Below are 17,623 nucleotides of genomic sequence, written 5' to 3'. Positions count from 1 at the left end.
ATAAACAAAATTATATATAAATTACTATAGATTATACATCACCCATTAAAATATGTAAATATTGAAAACTATCGACAGTTGTATTTATGTTCAACTGTATATTTATTATAGCAACTTTCGAGAATTTTAATTTATACCTAATTTTGTTCTAAGCATTTTTTTTTTTTATTACGATGTTAGATGTAATATATCACCAAAGATTGAATTATAAAGTTCTTCATACAATTCTTTGTAATCTCATCACTGGTGGAATCCTTTGTATTCATGTTAATATGGATATTCATAATATTTATATTAATATAATATTGTGAATTTATATTAATAATAATAATAAAGTACATTAACATACACAAAATGTAAATAAAAATGTAAATGAAAATATGCTCAATATACACATTAATCTAAGATCTATTTAAATTTAAGAATTAATGTATTTTATTGTGTTGGTGGTTGATAACCATAACCTCCATACTGATTAGGTGGCGGTGGCCCTTGTGGTCCTGGTGGAGGTGGCATGTGTCCACCAGGTGGTCGTGGAGGATATTGTGGATATCCTTGACCTGCTGGCGGTGGAGGGTAACTTTGAGGAGGATACTGCGGATGCCCATAGTGTTGTCCCCCTTGTGGTGGATGTGGACTATAAATCTAGAATTTTCAATATACAAATATATATAATAAATAAGATAAATGCATTATTTAGTCATATCTGTATCATACGACACTTTTTCACATATAAATAAATACAAAATTTTCGATAATAACTTATATAATTAAGGAAAATATAATGTAATGAATCTCTCTATCTCTCTCTCATGTTGTAAAACAAATAATAAATATAGATGGTTAATTGCTTAGTTAGTTCAATGTATCTAAGTATAAATATCTTGAACAATACCTGTGGTTGCCCTCCTGGTGTTGGTGGAACATATGTTTGCGTAGTAGTGGGTCCATAAGCGGGTTGTTGTTGAGGACCTGGTGGTGGGGCGGGACCTTGCGGTGGTCCAGACGGTGGTTGAAATCCACTCGGGGCTGGACTCTGAGACGGCTGCTGTTGCGTCTGCGGAGCTGTTTGCGACTGTTGCTGAGATTGTTGTGGTGGCTGATGCGGCGATTGATGGGAAGGCGGTTGATGGGACGACTGATGTGATGGTTGATGGGGTGATTGATGCGGGGTGTGCGGTGGCTGATGTGGTGATTGATGCGGCGGCGGCGGATGCGGGGGGTGCGACGTCGGATGAGGTGTTTGATGAACAGAATATCCAGAAGGGGCCGGCGGAACCGGGGGTGCATAACTTCCAGCCTGCGATGTTGGTGGCGGACCACTACTTGGCGGATACGTCTGTGTTGAGGCAGACGGCGTGCTTGTTGGCTGACTCTGAGCATAAGTATTGCCGCCGCTCGCGGAGGAAGTACTAAATGGCGGAGATGTAGAAACGGGACCGTACTGTGTCGCCCCAGGACCTGGGCTCGGTTGGCTAACATAGTTGGGCTGAGGACCCGTATTTTGCTGAGATCCAGGTTGAGGGGGTTGAGTCGTGCTGGTTGTCGGAGGTGGTGGATAATTTTGCGGCGGAACATTATTCACATATGCCTGTGAGGATGGAGGGGGATAATTTCCAGGTTGTCCAGCGGCGTATGCATTTTGAGGTGGAGCTTGGGACGGAGGCTGCTGATAATTTGGTTGTGGACTAGGACTGCCATATTGTCCTGGTTGTTGTTGTTGTTGACTACCTGATGAGAAATTTTGCTGAGAAGCATTTGATGGTGGATAACCTTGCTGATTTGGCGGTGGAGGTCCGTATCCGGAAGGTGGCTGAGTCGTGCCCGGCGGTGGATAACCACCTGGTTGTGGACCATAGCTGTTCACTGTAGTTGGAGGACCATAATTTGGCTGCGTTGCTGGATTATATCCTTGTTGCTGAGAAGTGTTTGGTGGTCCATATTGGTTTGGTTGACCAGGAGTGTATGCAGATCCTTGCGGTCCTTGGTAATTAGAGCCAGGATTCTGACTGGCATATTGAGCAGGATAACCTTGCTGAGAAGGCTGTTGAGGATAACCTTGTGGGCCTCTATATTGTTGTGGACCTGGTGCAGTTGGAGGTCCTATATTAACAAATTAAAATATCACATGATAAAATATTACTTAATCTCAATCATTTAGCTCGAGATTATATTACAATTATATGTCAGATTTGATTAATATTTAATTACAAATCTGAAATAAATTCAAATTAGGAATATAAAGAAATTTCCGCCAATAGATTTAAACTAGAAAGAAACATACTATTTATGGAAGGTCCTTGACCAGGCATCACAGGTCCACGATAACCTTGTGCTATTGGTTGACCTTGATTAAAACTCGACATTGGCATAGTTGGCTGTGTATTTGGAGTCATTTCTCCTCCAGGACTAGCCGAAGCACCTGGACCACTTGGAAGCCCTTGTGGATTCATCATAGCATGCTGAGGACCATTCGGAATACCTTGAGGTAGCTTGGAACAAAAAATCTAATTAAATCCTACAATTGTTCGCAAAAATTTTATTTAACTTTATGATTTTATTGGATTAAACGATTTTTATTAATGAATGTTTTTTTGTTCTGAGATTTGTTGCTTACAGGTAATAAAGTTTGAAGATTCTGATTCACATCTGCAATAGATGCTAAATATACCAAGTTGCGATGTAACATTTGCTGGTATCTGAAAATTAAGTCTAATAAATCCCAAAATTAAAAAAAAAGATTGTTGATAATATTAAAAGAATGCATTTCTTTTCAATACTATAAAAAATAGCTTAGTAGCCATTATCTTGGTAAGAATTAAAATATTTAATTCCTATAGTATCTCCGGTAAACAGAAAAGTTTGTGCAGCTTTTATAATAGAGAATTGCAGCAGAAAATTGCACAAACTTTCTTTATTAATTATTAATACAATGTCGTTTCATAGACAATTGATTTAATTTCTACTAGAATTAAAAATATACAATATATCTGAAAAATATTGTACATTATCGTTTATTATTACGTACTGTACACATTCCTGTGCTTTGCCTTTATTTTGATACTCTTGAATCATTTGTATAAGTTGGCTATTCTCGTCAAGCATCTAGAGAAATGTATAAATGTATATATATACATAATTACAATTCTTAAAACAGTAAAATATATATATGTATCTCATATTTTACTTTTTTAATTATATATAAGTGATATATTTATTAGTTTATTTATAATAACTGCTTTTTTTTTCAAAGCTATAGTCAATTCCTTTACCTTCTGTATTTGAGCAGGATTTGGAGGGGGCCTACCACGTTGCGCAAAGGTCACAGACATTTTTTAAACAATTAACGATTCGTCTGTTCAATAAAAAAGATCGACACAATTCAAGAGATTTACTCTCGACGAAGATTTATCTAAAAATGTTTCACGTGCATGATACGTCCATTTTCGTCATATTTTCGGAGCATGTTCTTGCGATGACAACTTATCCAAAAGTGTAGAGATTATTTACACAGGATTACTGAAAATCTCGCGAAAATTGATTGACTCGCGCATTAACTAACCACAAACCGCTCGTCCGTGCAGCATATTTTTGTTATAATATAGCTTATGCGTATGATCGGCAATTATCGGTAATTATTCTGCGAAGTATGTATCCAATTTCGGGAACGAAAGAGAGACAAGAGATTGGATCATTTCCGAAATAGAGAGCTTGGGAAAGCAACGCCACTGACGGCGAATATCAAAGCTTGCGGCTTTTTCTTTGACAACCATAGAAATATAAACAAATATATATTATATAGTAAATTTTAATAAATAAATATATATATATATTTATTTATAAAAAATATTTATTATAATTATTATAAAGACGAGATTGTGTGTGTGCTCACACATTGAATTACGTTCGAAAATTCTATTCGTTGAATAGCATCAAGTGATTTTTGTTTGACCAATCAAAACAAAGAAATTTTCGTTTTTTTTTGTTCTGATTGGTCAATCAAATGCTACTCTACGTGACGCAATCGTTCAATAAGCACTGTGCACACGAATATCGCTTGCATAAATTACGGTCAATTTCAGAACAGATTCTAATTCAAAAAATTTTGCGCATTACTTTTTTATGACATTACGTGTGATATGTGATGTGACACGGATGTAATTATACATCTGCGAATTTTGCGAAGAAAGTACAAAAAAAAGATGTGTATAAAGATAGAAAAGATAATATAACGTTTGAAATTAATAAATATCTTTATCTACATACTAAAAAAAAAAAGAATCCGGCATATGCAACCGGTACACAGTGTAAATTTGTGCTTTATCATGTTGATATAATTACGTGTACAAATGGCTTTGACAAAAGTGAGTAATTATTTTGCATTATTGGCAAAGTGTAGTACAATATTGTAAAATTTGTGAATTATATATAATGGCTCATTATTTCCGCAGATTGAATTTGCGGTACATATGACATGCGAGAAATGTGTCGATGCAATTTCCAAGAGTGTGGCAGATCTGAAGGGTATCCGAAATATTGATATATCATTGGAACGTGGCACTATTATCGTTGAAACCGATCTACCTTACTCTATCATACAAGAAAGAATCGAACAAACTGGAAGGCAGACAGTGTTGAAAGGATATGGAGGTTTAAATATACTTCTTTTATTATGATAGTATATTATATTTTAATTATATATTGTAAAAAGGCATATTTCCTTTTATATCTATCATTTATTTCATTCGCAATTTTTCCAAGACTACTTATCTTTGATCTTTTGTTAGTATGCAAAATGTGCTGAAAGCCTTGATGAATCCAACTTATCATCCAAATCACAAAAGTTTAAAAATATCAAAAAGGAAAAAAGATTATATTATGTAGAAAAAGCTTTCTATCTATTATTATTATTATTATATGTATTTTGCGTATGTATATATATAATTACGCTTGACTAACTTATTATTATTAAAATTTTATTGTATTTAATTTTTACAGATGGATTAAGCGCTGTATCAATGCTGGGTGGAAACTCAGGATACAGTGTAGGTGATCTGATCAAAGGTGTAATAAGATTTGCACAAACTCCAAAGGGATGTATCATAGATGGTACAGTTGATGGATTAACTCCAGGAGAGCATGGTATACATATACATGAATGTGGTGATATATCTAATGGCTGTGATAGGTAAGTCAGTGTACAAATAGAAATTTCCAGATAAATACTCTGAACAATTTTTATTTTTATTGTAGCGTAGGTGAGCACTTTAATCCAAATAATTCTCCACATGGTGCTCCCGAAAATGATCTGTCTCAGAGGGTAAATATAAAAAGCTACACACATTTAAATTTCATAAATATATGTCCCATATAAGTTTTATTATAATATTGTTTATATAATTACAGCATATTGGTGATCTTGGTAATATCTTAGCAGACACTACAGGCCGAGCTACTTTTCGGAAGATAGATAAGTACCTTAAAATATCTGACATCATTGGTAGATCGCTCATTATTACCAATGACTCAGATGATTTGGGAAGAGGTGACAATCCAGAATCCAAAATAAATGGAAACAGTGGAATTAGGTACAAATGGAATAAATTAAATTATTGTATCAAAGCTTTGATTATTACTTACTGTTTTAAATTAAATTTTTTTTTCTTGTACAGGCTGGCTTGTGGTATTATAGCCAGATCTTCTGGATTATTACAAAATACGAAAAAAATTTGTGCATGTGATGGTCTTACAATATGGGATGAAAGAGATCGAGCGCTTGCAAATAACCATGGTATCAAAAGTTATACAGAATTGAATGAGAAAATATGCACATTAATTTGAATATCCCAGAAAAAAGAAAAAAATCGTTTCTCGAAATTTAGTTATATATCAAAATTTGTTATATAGTATTGATTGTTAGTTTTAGAAATCTTCTAATTATATTAATAACATTTAATAAACTGCAATTTTTTAATTAGTCTATAAAACTTTTTTTACATATTTAAATTATTGCACACGATCAAAATTTCTTAGCAACTAATAATTAATAACTTATAATAACAATTTCTTTAAAAGTATTTTAATTACACAAAATAATTTATATATGACTTTTCTTCTTTTTCAGCAAATTTGTAATTAACATGAAGATATAACAACTGATCTAACAAAGAATACATTCCATATTTAGAACTTTGAAAGAATAAAGATATATAAATATATTTTTAATTTTCTTATTTTTCTTTCTTTCCGGCAAATTTATAATTAACATGAAAATATAACAACTGATCTAACAAAGAATACATTTCATTTTTAGAACTTCTTTGGAAGAATAAAAATACTTACTGGCTGTGAGATATAATATTTAATCAGTATTACTGTATATACCAATCATTTTATTTCAATTAGAAGTATATGATACATTATTTTTTTTTATAATAGAAAGATATTCTTAATGTAATACAAACGTCCTACATAATAGATATATATGTGATAGAGAATTTATAGAATTATATTATTTAAAAAATTTAATTGTATCACTAAAATAATTTAATCTTATATTTTTTTTGGATTGAGGTTGGTGTGTTTGTTTAAAACATATATGGTATACATCATTATATATCGATACAAAAGATATGTTTATATTACTTTAGATGTAGTTAGGCATGTTGTTGAAATCGGCCTGATTTCTTTTTGGCAATATTAAATGTGTTACACCAGCATTTATTGTCTAAAAAAAAAGAATGTTTTATTAATTTTAATAATTGACTAAAATTAAATCGAATAACAATTAGTTAATTATATTTTTACTTACTGCAACAGTTTTTCCCATGATACTTCTGACAGGAAGTATCTGACTTTTCAAATTTAACTTCCCTGATACCTTGACCATTTGCTAATGAAATGAGTGCCGTAGTAACAGCTATCCCGGCACAAGCCCTATCTTTTATAATAGCAGTCTCAGGCAAATGTATGTGTAGATGTGAGTCCTGTAAAAAGTACATTGTTCCATTTCCCCACATGCCTCAGAAAGAAGTTTCATTATACTATAAATAATTTCTCCTATCTTATTCCCACGTTAACCTGTTATTGGCCAGAATTACTGATCAAACCCAAATCGGAAAACCTGTCATTTCGTGGTTTCCTTGAAATTTTTTATCCTCCGTTAGTTGCGATATGGCAGTCTCAATAAATGTTATAGATTCACCTATATTGGCTTTCTTCATCAGTCCCATTGTTACGCCGGAAGGCCTAAGGGTTATATATCCTGTCGAAGTGCGAAAAGTTGGATTTTTCGACATCATGCAATCCGAATTTTCTTGCGGTGACTATATCTGTGACTTGCTTCTTAGAATGAAACTTGATTTTAGATATAATTTTCTTTATATTATTTTTCATTGTTACTTCTCCACGATAAGCTAATGTGTTCATCATTGTCGCTAGGAATTGCATGATTTCTATAAAACAGGGAGAATTCACACCTTGGCAGAAAAGCAGAAAGCAGAAAAACAGAAGCCAATCAGAACTCGTGCTAGAAAAGCAGAAGCCAATCAGAACTCGCGCTGAAAATAAGCAGTACATTCTGCTTTTTTAGCGAGAGTTCTGATTGGCCTCTGCTTTTCTGCTTTCTGCTTTTCTGCCAAGGTGTAAATCCGGCCTTAGAGAGAAATAAACTTAGTAAAATTAAATTATCCAGATAAAAAAAAAAGTTATTTTATCTGAGAGGAACCTGATTGGACGAGTTTCGTGGCGAAGAATCTGCCTGACATTACTCACCGCTGGAATAACAAAGATTCTTATATCGCATGATAATTTGAATGAAGGTTATAGCATATAAATACAGGCTGCGGTCGGGAAGACGCTAGAAATGCTTCGAAGCATTGCATTAACCAATCAGAATAAATAAATATTTACTCTTTTTGTGCTGATTGGTCAATCAAACGCTTCGAAGCATTTCTAGCGTCTTCTCGACCGCAGCTCTTGTCAGCTAGCAGCTATTGTTGGTAATTTACCATGGCATCATAATTGAATATTCACTATTACTTTTACATATTGCATATTATTATACATAAAAATAGTATCAAACAACGAATTAGAAATTTTAAAGTGATTATAAAAAGTATTATGACTTGTCAGAAATAGTAATCGCTAGAAACAGTAGGTTTGATTGATGAAGAAAACGTAAAAAAAAACAAAACATCTCTTTAGGTTAGATTCAATCTCAAACATCTTGTACATAATAAGTAAAATTAAGGAAAAAATAATTTAAAGAAATAAATTACTATAAACATGAATAATACCAGTATTTAATTTTTTTTTTACAGAAACTTAATTCAATGTGGATATAATTCCCACGAATAAAGATTTAGATAATCAACTTTTAGAGAATGGGGATTCCTGGATTAACAACATACATATCCAATCACTCTGATGATTATCTTGAAAATTATGCTCTACACGATACTTATTTAGTGATTGACGGCAATAGTATAGGATGTCAATTGTATAATTGGTATGCAAGATGCAACTGCGCCTTTGGCGGCGATTACGACAAGTATGCACAGTGTGTAGCAAATTTTTTTGATGAACTCTTTATGTGCAATGTCACTCCATTGGTCTTAATCGATGGCGGTTGCGAAGATAAGAAACTGAAGACGATCATATCCAGAACTAATGAGAAGATTGGAATAGCATCGCATTACACACCACAATCTCAACAAAGAACCAAATTCTTTCCTCTACTTATAAAAGAAGTTTTTAAAGATGTCATGAAAGAGAAAGGCGTCAAGTATACGCAATGTATATTTGAAGCGGATAATGTTATAGCTGCAATAGCGCGTATTCTCAACTGTCCTGTATTAAGTTACGACTCCGATTTCTATATTTATGGATCATTGTATATACCATTCAGTACATGGGAAAATAATGTTCCTAATCCAGTAGGTCGAGGTTATATGAAACGTTGCAAGATTTATTGTGCAGAAAAACTTTTCCGAGTTTACAATGGATTAAATCAATCTTTGTTGCCTCTGGCAGCAATATTATTGGGGAATGACTATGTGAAACAACATACGTTTAAAAACTTTTTTCGTCATTTGAAATTACCACGAGCAGGAAAAAAGAAGTACAATGAGCAACAACGACGTATAGATGCTACATTTAATTGGTTACGAAGACACAGCTTAAATCAAGCTGTAATAGGAATATTGAGTAGATTACGAAAACGGGAACGCAGACATGTATTAAATATAATAGAAACTATAATAAATGGTTACATCAGTGCTTCACTGAGCGTGTTACATATACTAGATGTTCCTACAGAGAATTTTTCAAGAGCAAATATACAAGATGCATTCAAAACGTACAAATTTGAAGGTGACATATACAATCTGACATACATTGAGGAAAAGCTAAATGAAGCAAATCTAAGTGACGACGACAACGAAACAGACGAAAAAGAAATAACAACCATACTTGAAGAGAAAGAGGTGATTTCTAATGAATTGCTGGTCAACAATTTGCCTCAATGGTTTATTAATGAATTCAAACTGGGCAAATATCCTTCTTATTTCATAGATATAATAGTACGGAAATTATATGTTTGCCCCACACAAGTAGAAGACTTTTTTTGTGTCTCGTCTGTCGTTGCAAGTTTAAAAATTATAGGTGTTATTTATGGATTATTGATATCAAGTATTGACGAAAGAAAGACCTGCATGGAATATATGACCAGAGATGAGAATAAGAAAATTAAGCGTTATCAGTTAGAATACAATGATAATATATTAGGTTGTAAATTACCATCTTTGTTTAACTTGAGAGAATTACCTATTATTATTAGAAGAGAAATTTTAAATACCACTTTGGGAATTGCTGATGAAAATTATATACAGGAAATTCCATCATATTGGATGTTATATATCGCGACCATGAAGTATTGGATAGATCAACAACAAGAATCATTTAAATTTACTTGTCATATATATTCCTTATTATTCGCTATGTTATTTAACATAATAGATCACAAAGTAGGCCCGTATAGAAATTTAAACAAATTTTATCATAGATTCAGTAAAACTGTGGAAAATATTAAATATGCGAGAAAAATGAGAAACTATCGGCCACAATATTCAATCGATACTACACTAGTAAATGCATTTCATGAAGTTAATGCAGATGACTGCTTGATTGCAGCTTCATTTTTTATATCTAATTTCGAAGTTGATCAAAAATTATATTTACAACCAAAACGGTTCAATATTACAGTTGTTCATGGTTTTGCAGAATTTCAGAATTGTTTAAGGCACAGTATGAACTTAAATGCATTATTGGAATATCCATATGAACAAACCAAGGTTGCTAATGTGTTTAATGGTACATTGCTATATAATTTATGTAGCAATTTTAAAAGGCGCGACGATGTTGAAGTTTATATTAATTCGATTTTGCAAAGTTCTCCGAGTTTATCGCATCTATTTAATATACTTTTATTAAAAGTCAAACCTCTATTTAATACAGCATTGGAAAAGAAATCTAGTAAATATAAAAAGCAAAAGACAAAAAGATATGAAAAAAAAGAATCTACTACACAGGAAGATCATGAAAAAGAAACAATAAAGACATGTGAAAGTACCAGCGAAGAAACTTTTTATGATGTAAATAACTCTTTTTCCGTTCTTGGTGCTACACAATGTTAGACTTTCTATTGTATATAATCAAGTTGCATCTGTATGTATCAGAATTATGTATATCTATATTTTATGTACTATATTTTATAAATAAACAAAATTAATTTATATATAATATTACTTTATATAAATATTACATTTTTTGTTGATAGAATAAAAAAAAAAACTTGTGTATCAGTACATAAGATATGTATTGGAAAGATGTGTTACAATGCGGCATAAAATGATTTAACATCAACGTTTAATTTTTACGCGTTTTACAATTAGAAAAAAAATCTATAAATCCTCACTGCTATCGGTTTCATTAGTATTAGAAGAACTTGCATAATCCTTTTGTTTCCGGCGCGACATTGATCGCTTAACGTCAGCCTTTTTCTTTTTTCTCACGTTACGCAATCGATTATTCTAAACGAATAGAAAAAAAACAACGATTTTTTTGTTATGCAATATAAAGATCGGCATAAAAAAAAAGAATAATACTTATATTACATTTTTATACATTTCCCAGAATGCGCTGATCGCTGTTTTAGTAATGTTAGCCTCCTCTCGTAAAGTCGGTATGCAATATTGGTCGTCGCCGTGTTTGGCGAGGAGTCCGACACAAACAGCATACTTCAATTTCTCCTGCAATTCTTGCTCGAGAGCTTCGAAGTCTCTTTCAACCGGATAGTATCTTCGTATAAAATCTTTTAAATTCTTTGATTTAACAAATAGTTGACGTTTTTGTAATTCTTTTACAGCTGTACGTAGCATTTGTGGCGTTATAGAGACTTTCTCTCTCTCCATCTGAATATAAAATATAACTGTATATTTCGTAAGAATATTGGATTGACAAATTATTTAATTATTTTCAAAATTTCACATATATATTTAAACAAAAATGAAAAATTTATTTATATATATTTTAAGTATTTTTATCACGTGATTAAAAATATATATAAAGATCATGTTAACTTTAAAACTATAATAAAATTATTACTTTTAATGAAATTTGGAAAAAAAACAAAGATTTTTTAATATATATTATTAAGAAAATAGTTTCGTAATATTTAAATTTGACAATTTGTCTATAATATGTGTCTGATAAATTATCATTAAAAATGTTGGTATTAGTGCAACTATATAATTTGGACATTTGTTAAACTATATTATTTTATTGAATTTAAAGTTTCCAAAAATTACATAAATATGCTTACTGATTTAAAAAAATTGTGGATAATTATGTTGAATGTAATGTCAAACAAAGTGCATAGATTATTTTATATACAAGTTTGGTACTATTGCTATCGTCGAGATATCACATGAATAAACTTATAATTCTCGGCGATAAATAAAATAATATCGTAAGTTCTCTTTATTGGAGTTCTAAAGAAAATTTTTATCAATATTATGTAAACATAGAATATTTTGTCCTCTAACCCGAGTTAACCGATATAAACAATAACAGAATTTATTAATTTACATAAAACATATAACAATTTAATATAAGCAAGATAATATTGTAAACTTGAGATATCACATTGAAATGAAATTACAATATGCTATACATTATATTGTATATTAATACAGAATTAAATATAAGAAGGTTTATAATAAATTAGCTACAAAACTGACGACACTGAACATTTTTACAACAATCATACGATTATATTACAATTTGGTACTGATGGGTTGCAATAAAAATTGGATTAGTAATTCGAGAACACTATATCTTCACACATTAATTAAGCTCTATATACAATATAAGCTCATATAGACTGTTAGCTTCTGTACTTGACATTTTGCATTTTTGCAACTATGACAAAATATCATTGCACTGAATCTACGTTGCGTGGATTCTTTTAATATTTTATTTCTACATAGACGAATGTGTTCCACAAATATTGTTTTAAAATAAAAATTATATTATTATATTTTCCCGATATGATTTTCCTCACCACGATGATGAAATAGTACCGACACCACGCTGTGAGAATTTTAAGACAAAAAATTGATATACATAATTCAAGTGACGAGTTACATAAAACAATGTTACTAAATTCCTCAACCCTTAGTAGGATTATTGCTCCATACACTTACAAAGTATTGCACTAAGAAAACGATAATAATAATAAGTATAGTATCCACGAAGCTCTTGAACATACTTATGTTGTGATGCTGTTCACCGGATTCTCTTTGCTTCTTGCAAACTTGTTCTACAATCTGCTGTATACGATTTAGTTTTTCACCATGTTCTAGCATTTGACTCTCTACTTCTTTCATTATGACTATTATTCTAAAAAGAATAAATTTATATATATATATTTATTATATATATGAGATTACAAGAAACTTTGTTTTATGTATAAAAATATTGTGCGCATTATTATAAATATAGATAATATTTTTTGTTATATTTAAACAATCTTACCTAGCACTCGAACGTCTTCTCTTTCCTAATGATTGACTAGAATCGCTATGCGCCTCTGCGGACGAGCTCCCAGAATCATGAGCTGTTTCTGACATAGGCATATTATTAGATAGCTGTCTTTTTGAAGATTTGAGCACTGATAAGGATGAACGTGACTCAGCTTGTAGTAATGGGATCTGCAATGATTATTATTTGCATACAATTAGAATTAATTACAGGTTTATATATGAAATGTATATATGAATAATAAATAATACATAATTACATTTACATATATTATGATGTTGATTGAAGAAAAACGAAAATTTTACTTATGAGAAATGTTAAAAATTGTATAAGAAAAAAAATATTAGCATTTAATTAATATTAGCATTAAGATTAACATTTTTTCATTAACATTATGCACAATTTTTCATGTGTATTCTTCAATCGTATTAGGTTGCAAGTTTATCTTTATTCTTTGTTTTTTTTTTGTTAGAATCTCGGTGCAATTCTTTATGTTACATTTCTTTTTTAATAAAAGCACCATATGCCATATGTGTCATATATGATATGTGTAAACTAATATTTAAGAAAAGATGATAATATGTGCAAGACATTTAAAATTATATACAAGTTTAAATACAGAAGATTATATAAACAATTATATAAATCTTTATTGAAACTTTTCAGAATATATGTATTTAAAACTTACTTTGAATGTAATAATTTCAGATTTTTCAAACTTGTGCGAACTTATAATGTAGAGTTCTAAGACTAAATAAATATATCGATTTACAGAGAAGCAATGTTAAATTAATTAATAAATACGATACTAAAAACTAAACCAACCAACTGCAAATCGAGCGAAATAGGTTTATTATAAATATCGAAAATGTATACAGTCTATTCAAATCCATTGATAGCAAATAAAATAAGATAGAGTAATATATGTAATTGCTCGGTAGCACTGTCGAAAAAGAAGAAAAAACCACAAAGCGGTTAAAAGTAATGTTACTTATATGTATACAGATGTTAAAACAGCATGCAAATTAGCTCTTACATCGCTGTACCTGTGATTGTGGTTCAGTAGACACAATACTGCCAGTACGCATAATAGGTGTTTTATGCCTTGTCTTTGTGCGTACTATATAATTCTCTTCATACTGTACTACATCGTTTCTCGGATCCCATGGTCTTACATCGGCATGCCGATAGACCCAATTTCCCGTTATAATATCCTAAGTAATGATAAATTATATTATTTTACAAAAATATCAAATATTTGTCATAATATCAATAAATATAAATATAAAAGCGACGTACTTGAAGAAAATATTTTGGAATCCATTCTTGCCCGCGACTTTTCCGCTCTTTAGCACGTTCCCTTTGTGCTTCCTCGAGTCGAGTTTTAGCTTCAGTCGCAGCGAGTTGATCATCTCTATTAATGGCTTGTGTAACAGCATACCACAATTTTTCACTTTCCCATGGCCCCTGATATTCCAAAGGAACAGTGTATTTTTTTAACCTTTTCTTGCGTATTTCTGGAGTTGGATTGAAGAATATATTTTCTTGCTGTAAAATAAAAAGATATATGTTAATACTTAGCTAAGAAATTATCGATTAAGATTTAACTTACTCCTGTTCGCTTGTCCGTTATTGATATTATATATTTTTAATAATAAAAATTTCTTAAAAGTGTTATATATTTTTTTAAATATATTATACACAATTTTATTGTGTGTGATATATAATTTTGGTATATTGCGTAAAAGCGCAATATGCCAAAGTTAATAATTCATTAAATAAAATATAATAATACTGTTTGTTACCTTGAGTTTAAATTCTAATTCGGTATGATAGCCGGTTTTCTCGCATATTATATTAACTTTTCCACCAAGTTCCATAGACAATGTTCCCATAAGAATACCTTTACAATGCGCATAAGGTATTGTCATTGTATAATCTTCACCTCTTGGTAGCATTGTTAATACAGCAACACCATCTAAAACTGCGGAGGTTGAATTTCCTATAACAAAATTTGTACTATAAGTTACATTGTTACTGAATAAAAGTATTAATACAGAGCATTATCTCATTCTATATTAAATAGCAAAGAAATACTTGCCATAAAATTTAGACTTTGCAATAATCGTAGCACTAATAGTAAATCCATCTTGGCGATTCGTCACATAGAATCCTGAGATGGGTGGATGATGTGATAACTAGCAAAGACATTTAGACATATGTATTAAGATGGAACATATAACACAATATATAAATAATAATATTAAATATTTTTGGAGAATTGTTACTTGTTCAGCTAAGTAGAATGTTCTTGAACCATTAACATGTTGCCAATAGCAACGGAATGTTTCACCTAAAAGCGGATTGTATGGCTTTTTTAGGCCTTGTGGTTTCTTATAAAATCCCGATAAGTACCATTTTACTACAGCCTTCATACGTGTAAATGCATCATCTTCCAATACTGCTCTGTAAAATAAAATAAAGCTCAGAAATTTAGATTTCTTATATGTGGCCTAGAAACATAAAAATTATAATTGAAATATATTATACTATATCTTATACTAACTGAGACAATAAATCGGCGTGATAATAAGAATCGGCCAGTTTTTCCAGAAATGAACGTGGTTCTAAAATAAAAGTTGGCAATACCACCTTGGACAGATCCATGCCAGGACGAACTTGTTTCATTAAGAACCATATCAAAGATTTTTGCTCTTCTTGTAGCTCCGTAACAACTTCACCGGCCTATTTATTAATAACAACACAATATAAAAGTAAATATACCAAATGTGTAAAATTCTAAATTTATGATAAAATCAAAATGAGTCGAAAAACTTTGATCAAAAGATCAAAACGCAATAAATTATAAACACGTCGTCAGTGATATTTATTTTCCAATGTGATATGTTTATGTTTTAATTGAAAATCATATTACAATTGAATACTCTTACTGTTCCAAGAACTTCTTTTTCATTAGAAATGTATGGTGTTTCAGTGATCGGCTCTGACAATTGATCTTCTTTGGCCGATGTCTCAGACTCGCTATCTGAAGCACTGATTTCAGCATCAGCTGCTACTCCATTTTCCGGCTGACTAATATCGTCCAGGTCTGTTCGCGAGATGTACACACGATCTAGCGTTACTACTTGACGGGTATTGTACTCTAAGACATATACAGAAGGAACAGTCATGCAACATGCTGGGGAGATTGGTAAGTGAGATGCAGAAGCAGGAAGCTCTGAAGAACCAGACGGCTGATTATCACCATTATCTGGTTCTTCATTGGGAATCAAAGAGACAGCGTTTTCCTGATCTGTGCCAGGTGTCGAAGATCGTTCAAATAATTGTTTCTCCCAATAAGCGACCGCATGATAAAGCTGTTGGAACATTGGAGTTGGTGAGGGACAAACACTCCTAGGATCACGAATTATAGAGGGAGAGAGTGTCTGCGGATACGATAACAAGCGTCTTTGAGGTGTTGTAGGCGTACGCGGGGCATAACGGTTTAAATCTACTATTGGCATAAAAAATAGGTAAGAAATTAGGATGATAAATAAAAAGGGAAAAGTAATCGTAAACAATTATTTATATTTTTTAAACTTAATTATTTAAAATATTAATTTTATATATTAGTCTTTATAAAGCAAGATTTAAATATATGTTTTCTAGAAATACTACTTAAAATATTTTTGCACTGAATATGTATCCAGTATAAACTTGTTAAATCTTAATAATAGTTTTTTGAACAGTTTGCAAACTAGTTTTATTAAGTTTTTGAACTTAAGCAACCAAAAAATAATTTTCTGATTCAAAGATTATAAAATAGATAATAAAATCTTATTTCTTATTTATTTTATGTAATACATACTTTTGAATAAATTAAACTTTAATGCCATTGTAATTAATAAACAATGAGATTATGCAACTGCATTAATGAAAAATATGACATTTATCTATATCTCCCTTATTGTGACCATTTACATGGATAAAAAAAGATTTCAAATCATATTTATATTACATGTGAATTTATATAAATTTCCATATTATTAAGATTTTATTATAATATTTGACTTTTATATAATTATTAAAATTTGCATTGCAACAAAAGTTTGGTTATACAAAACTTGTAAAGAAAAATAAGCAATCTGAAACTAATTACTTTTATCAATAGCATTGAAAATTGACAAATCACCATGCATCATTTACAGATTGTACTTCTTATACAACATATTTTTCTAATTCATAATCATCTTCATCAATCAAATTCTCTATTTATACTGTTCCATCAAAAATCTCGATTGCTGTTCTTCTTTTGTTTTTTTTTCAATATATAATTAATGCATATTATGTTATGTTAATAATGTTGTTTAATAATAAAAATATAGTATTTTTCATAAGATTAAATTTTAGTTAAAACAATTAAAGAAAAATTTACATTTTATGTAACAATCATCCACAATGAAATGTAATTTTGCATAGAAATTTATATATATAACATTAATATATATATATATTCTCTGCT

At 30.7% G+C, this 17,623-nt stretch overlaps 4 protein-coding genes and 1 long non-coding RNA gene across 7 annotated transcripts in view; 1 reads left to right on the top strand and 4 right to left on the bottom strand.

Moving 5' to 3' along the window:
- Positions 1-155: 155 nt before the first annotated feature.
- Positions 156-3,675, bottom strand: LOC115235660 (basic salivary proline-rich protein 2-like). Of its 2 annotated transcripts, none has more exons than XM_029807578.1 (6): positions 3,273-3,675; positions 3,029-3,105; positions 2,618-2,699; positions 2,285-2,507; positions 896-2,103; positions 156-645 (listed from the first exon to the last, which is right to left on the bottom strand). In XM_029807578.1, exons 1-6 carry the CDS (start codon positions 3,330-3,332, stop codon positions 436-438), a joined length of 1,860 nt encoding a protein of 619 aa, XP_029663438.1. In that variant the 5' UTR covers positions 3,333-3,675; the 3' UTR covers positions 156-435. The 2 variants fall into 2 exon arrangements, with proteins under 2 accessions (XP_029663438.1, XP_029663439.1); XM_029807579.1 differs by having other exon boundaries at positions 2,285-2,492; positions 3,273-3,674.
- A 398-nt stretch (positions 3,676-4,073) lies between these two features.
- LOC115235663 (protein asteroid-like) lies at positions 4,074-10,800 on the top strand. Its single transcript, XM_029807581.1, has 7 exons — positions 4,074-4,364; positions 4,452-4,650; positions 4,999-5,188; positions 5,254-5,320; positions 5,407-5,588; positions 5,673-5,789; positions 8,426-10,800. Exons 1-7 carry the CDS (start codon positions 4,350-4,352, stop codon positions 10,692-10,694), a joined length of 3,039 nt encoding a protein of 1,012 aa, XP_029663441.1. The 5' UTR covers positions 4,074-4,349; the 3' UTR covers positions 10,695-10,800.
- Positions 6,372-7,445, bottom strand: LOC115235665. 2 transcript variants are annotated; one of them, XR_003884073.1, is made up of 3 exons: positions 7,081-7,445; positions 6,812-6,986; positions 6,372-6,727 (listed from the first exon to the last, which is right to left on the bottom strand). It is a non-coding gene; the product is annotated as an uncharacterized LOC115235665 (long non-coding RNA). The 2 variants fall into 2 exon arrangements; XR_003884074.1 differs by having other exon boundaries at positions 7,205-7,445.
- Positions 10,629-12,952, bottom strand: LOC115235662. The gene is made up of 3 exons (XM_029807580.1): positions 12,830-12,952; positions 11,175-11,471; positions 10,629-11,090 (listed from the first exon to the last, which is right to left on the bottom strand). Exons 2-3 carry the CDS (start codon positions 11,469-11,471, stop codon positions 10,962-10,964), a joined length of 426 nt encoding a protein of 141 aa, XP_029663440.1. The 5' UTR covers positions 12,830-12,952; the 3' UTR covers positions 10,629-10,961.
- Positions 11,820-17,623, bottom strand: part of LOC115235664 (oxysterol-binding protein-related protein 8) — a 12,801-nt gene continuing 6,997 nt past the window's right edge. The window contains 10 exon segments of the mRNA XM_029807583.1: positions 11,820-12,960; positions 13,096-13,271; positions 14,148-14,315; positions 14,401-14,649; positions 14,714-14,777; positions 14,839-15,103; positions 15,203-15,299; positions 15,390-15,567; positions 15,668-15,846; positions 16,053-16,264. Coding sequence (XP_029663443.1) covers positions 12,729-12,960; positions 13,096-13,271; positions 14,148-14,315; positions 14,401-14,649; positions 14,714-14,777; positions 14,839-15,103; positions 15,203-15,299; positions 15,390-15,567; positions 15,668-15,846; positions 16,053-16,264 — 1,820 coding nt within the window. The 3' untranslated portion in view covers positions 11,820-12,728.

Source organism: Formica exsecta, unplaced genomic scaffold, assembly GCF_003651465.1.
Source record: "Formica exsecta isolate Colony F162 unplaced genomic scaffold, ASM365146v1 scaffold229, whole genome shotgun sequence".
Classification (NCBI taxonomy): domain Eukaryota; kingdom Metazoa; phylum Arthropoda; class Insecta; order Hymenoptera; family Formicidae; genus Formica; species Formica exsecta.
Note: the sequence above shows the minus strand (reverse complement) of the source record. Positions and strands in the feature narration are given on the sequence as shown.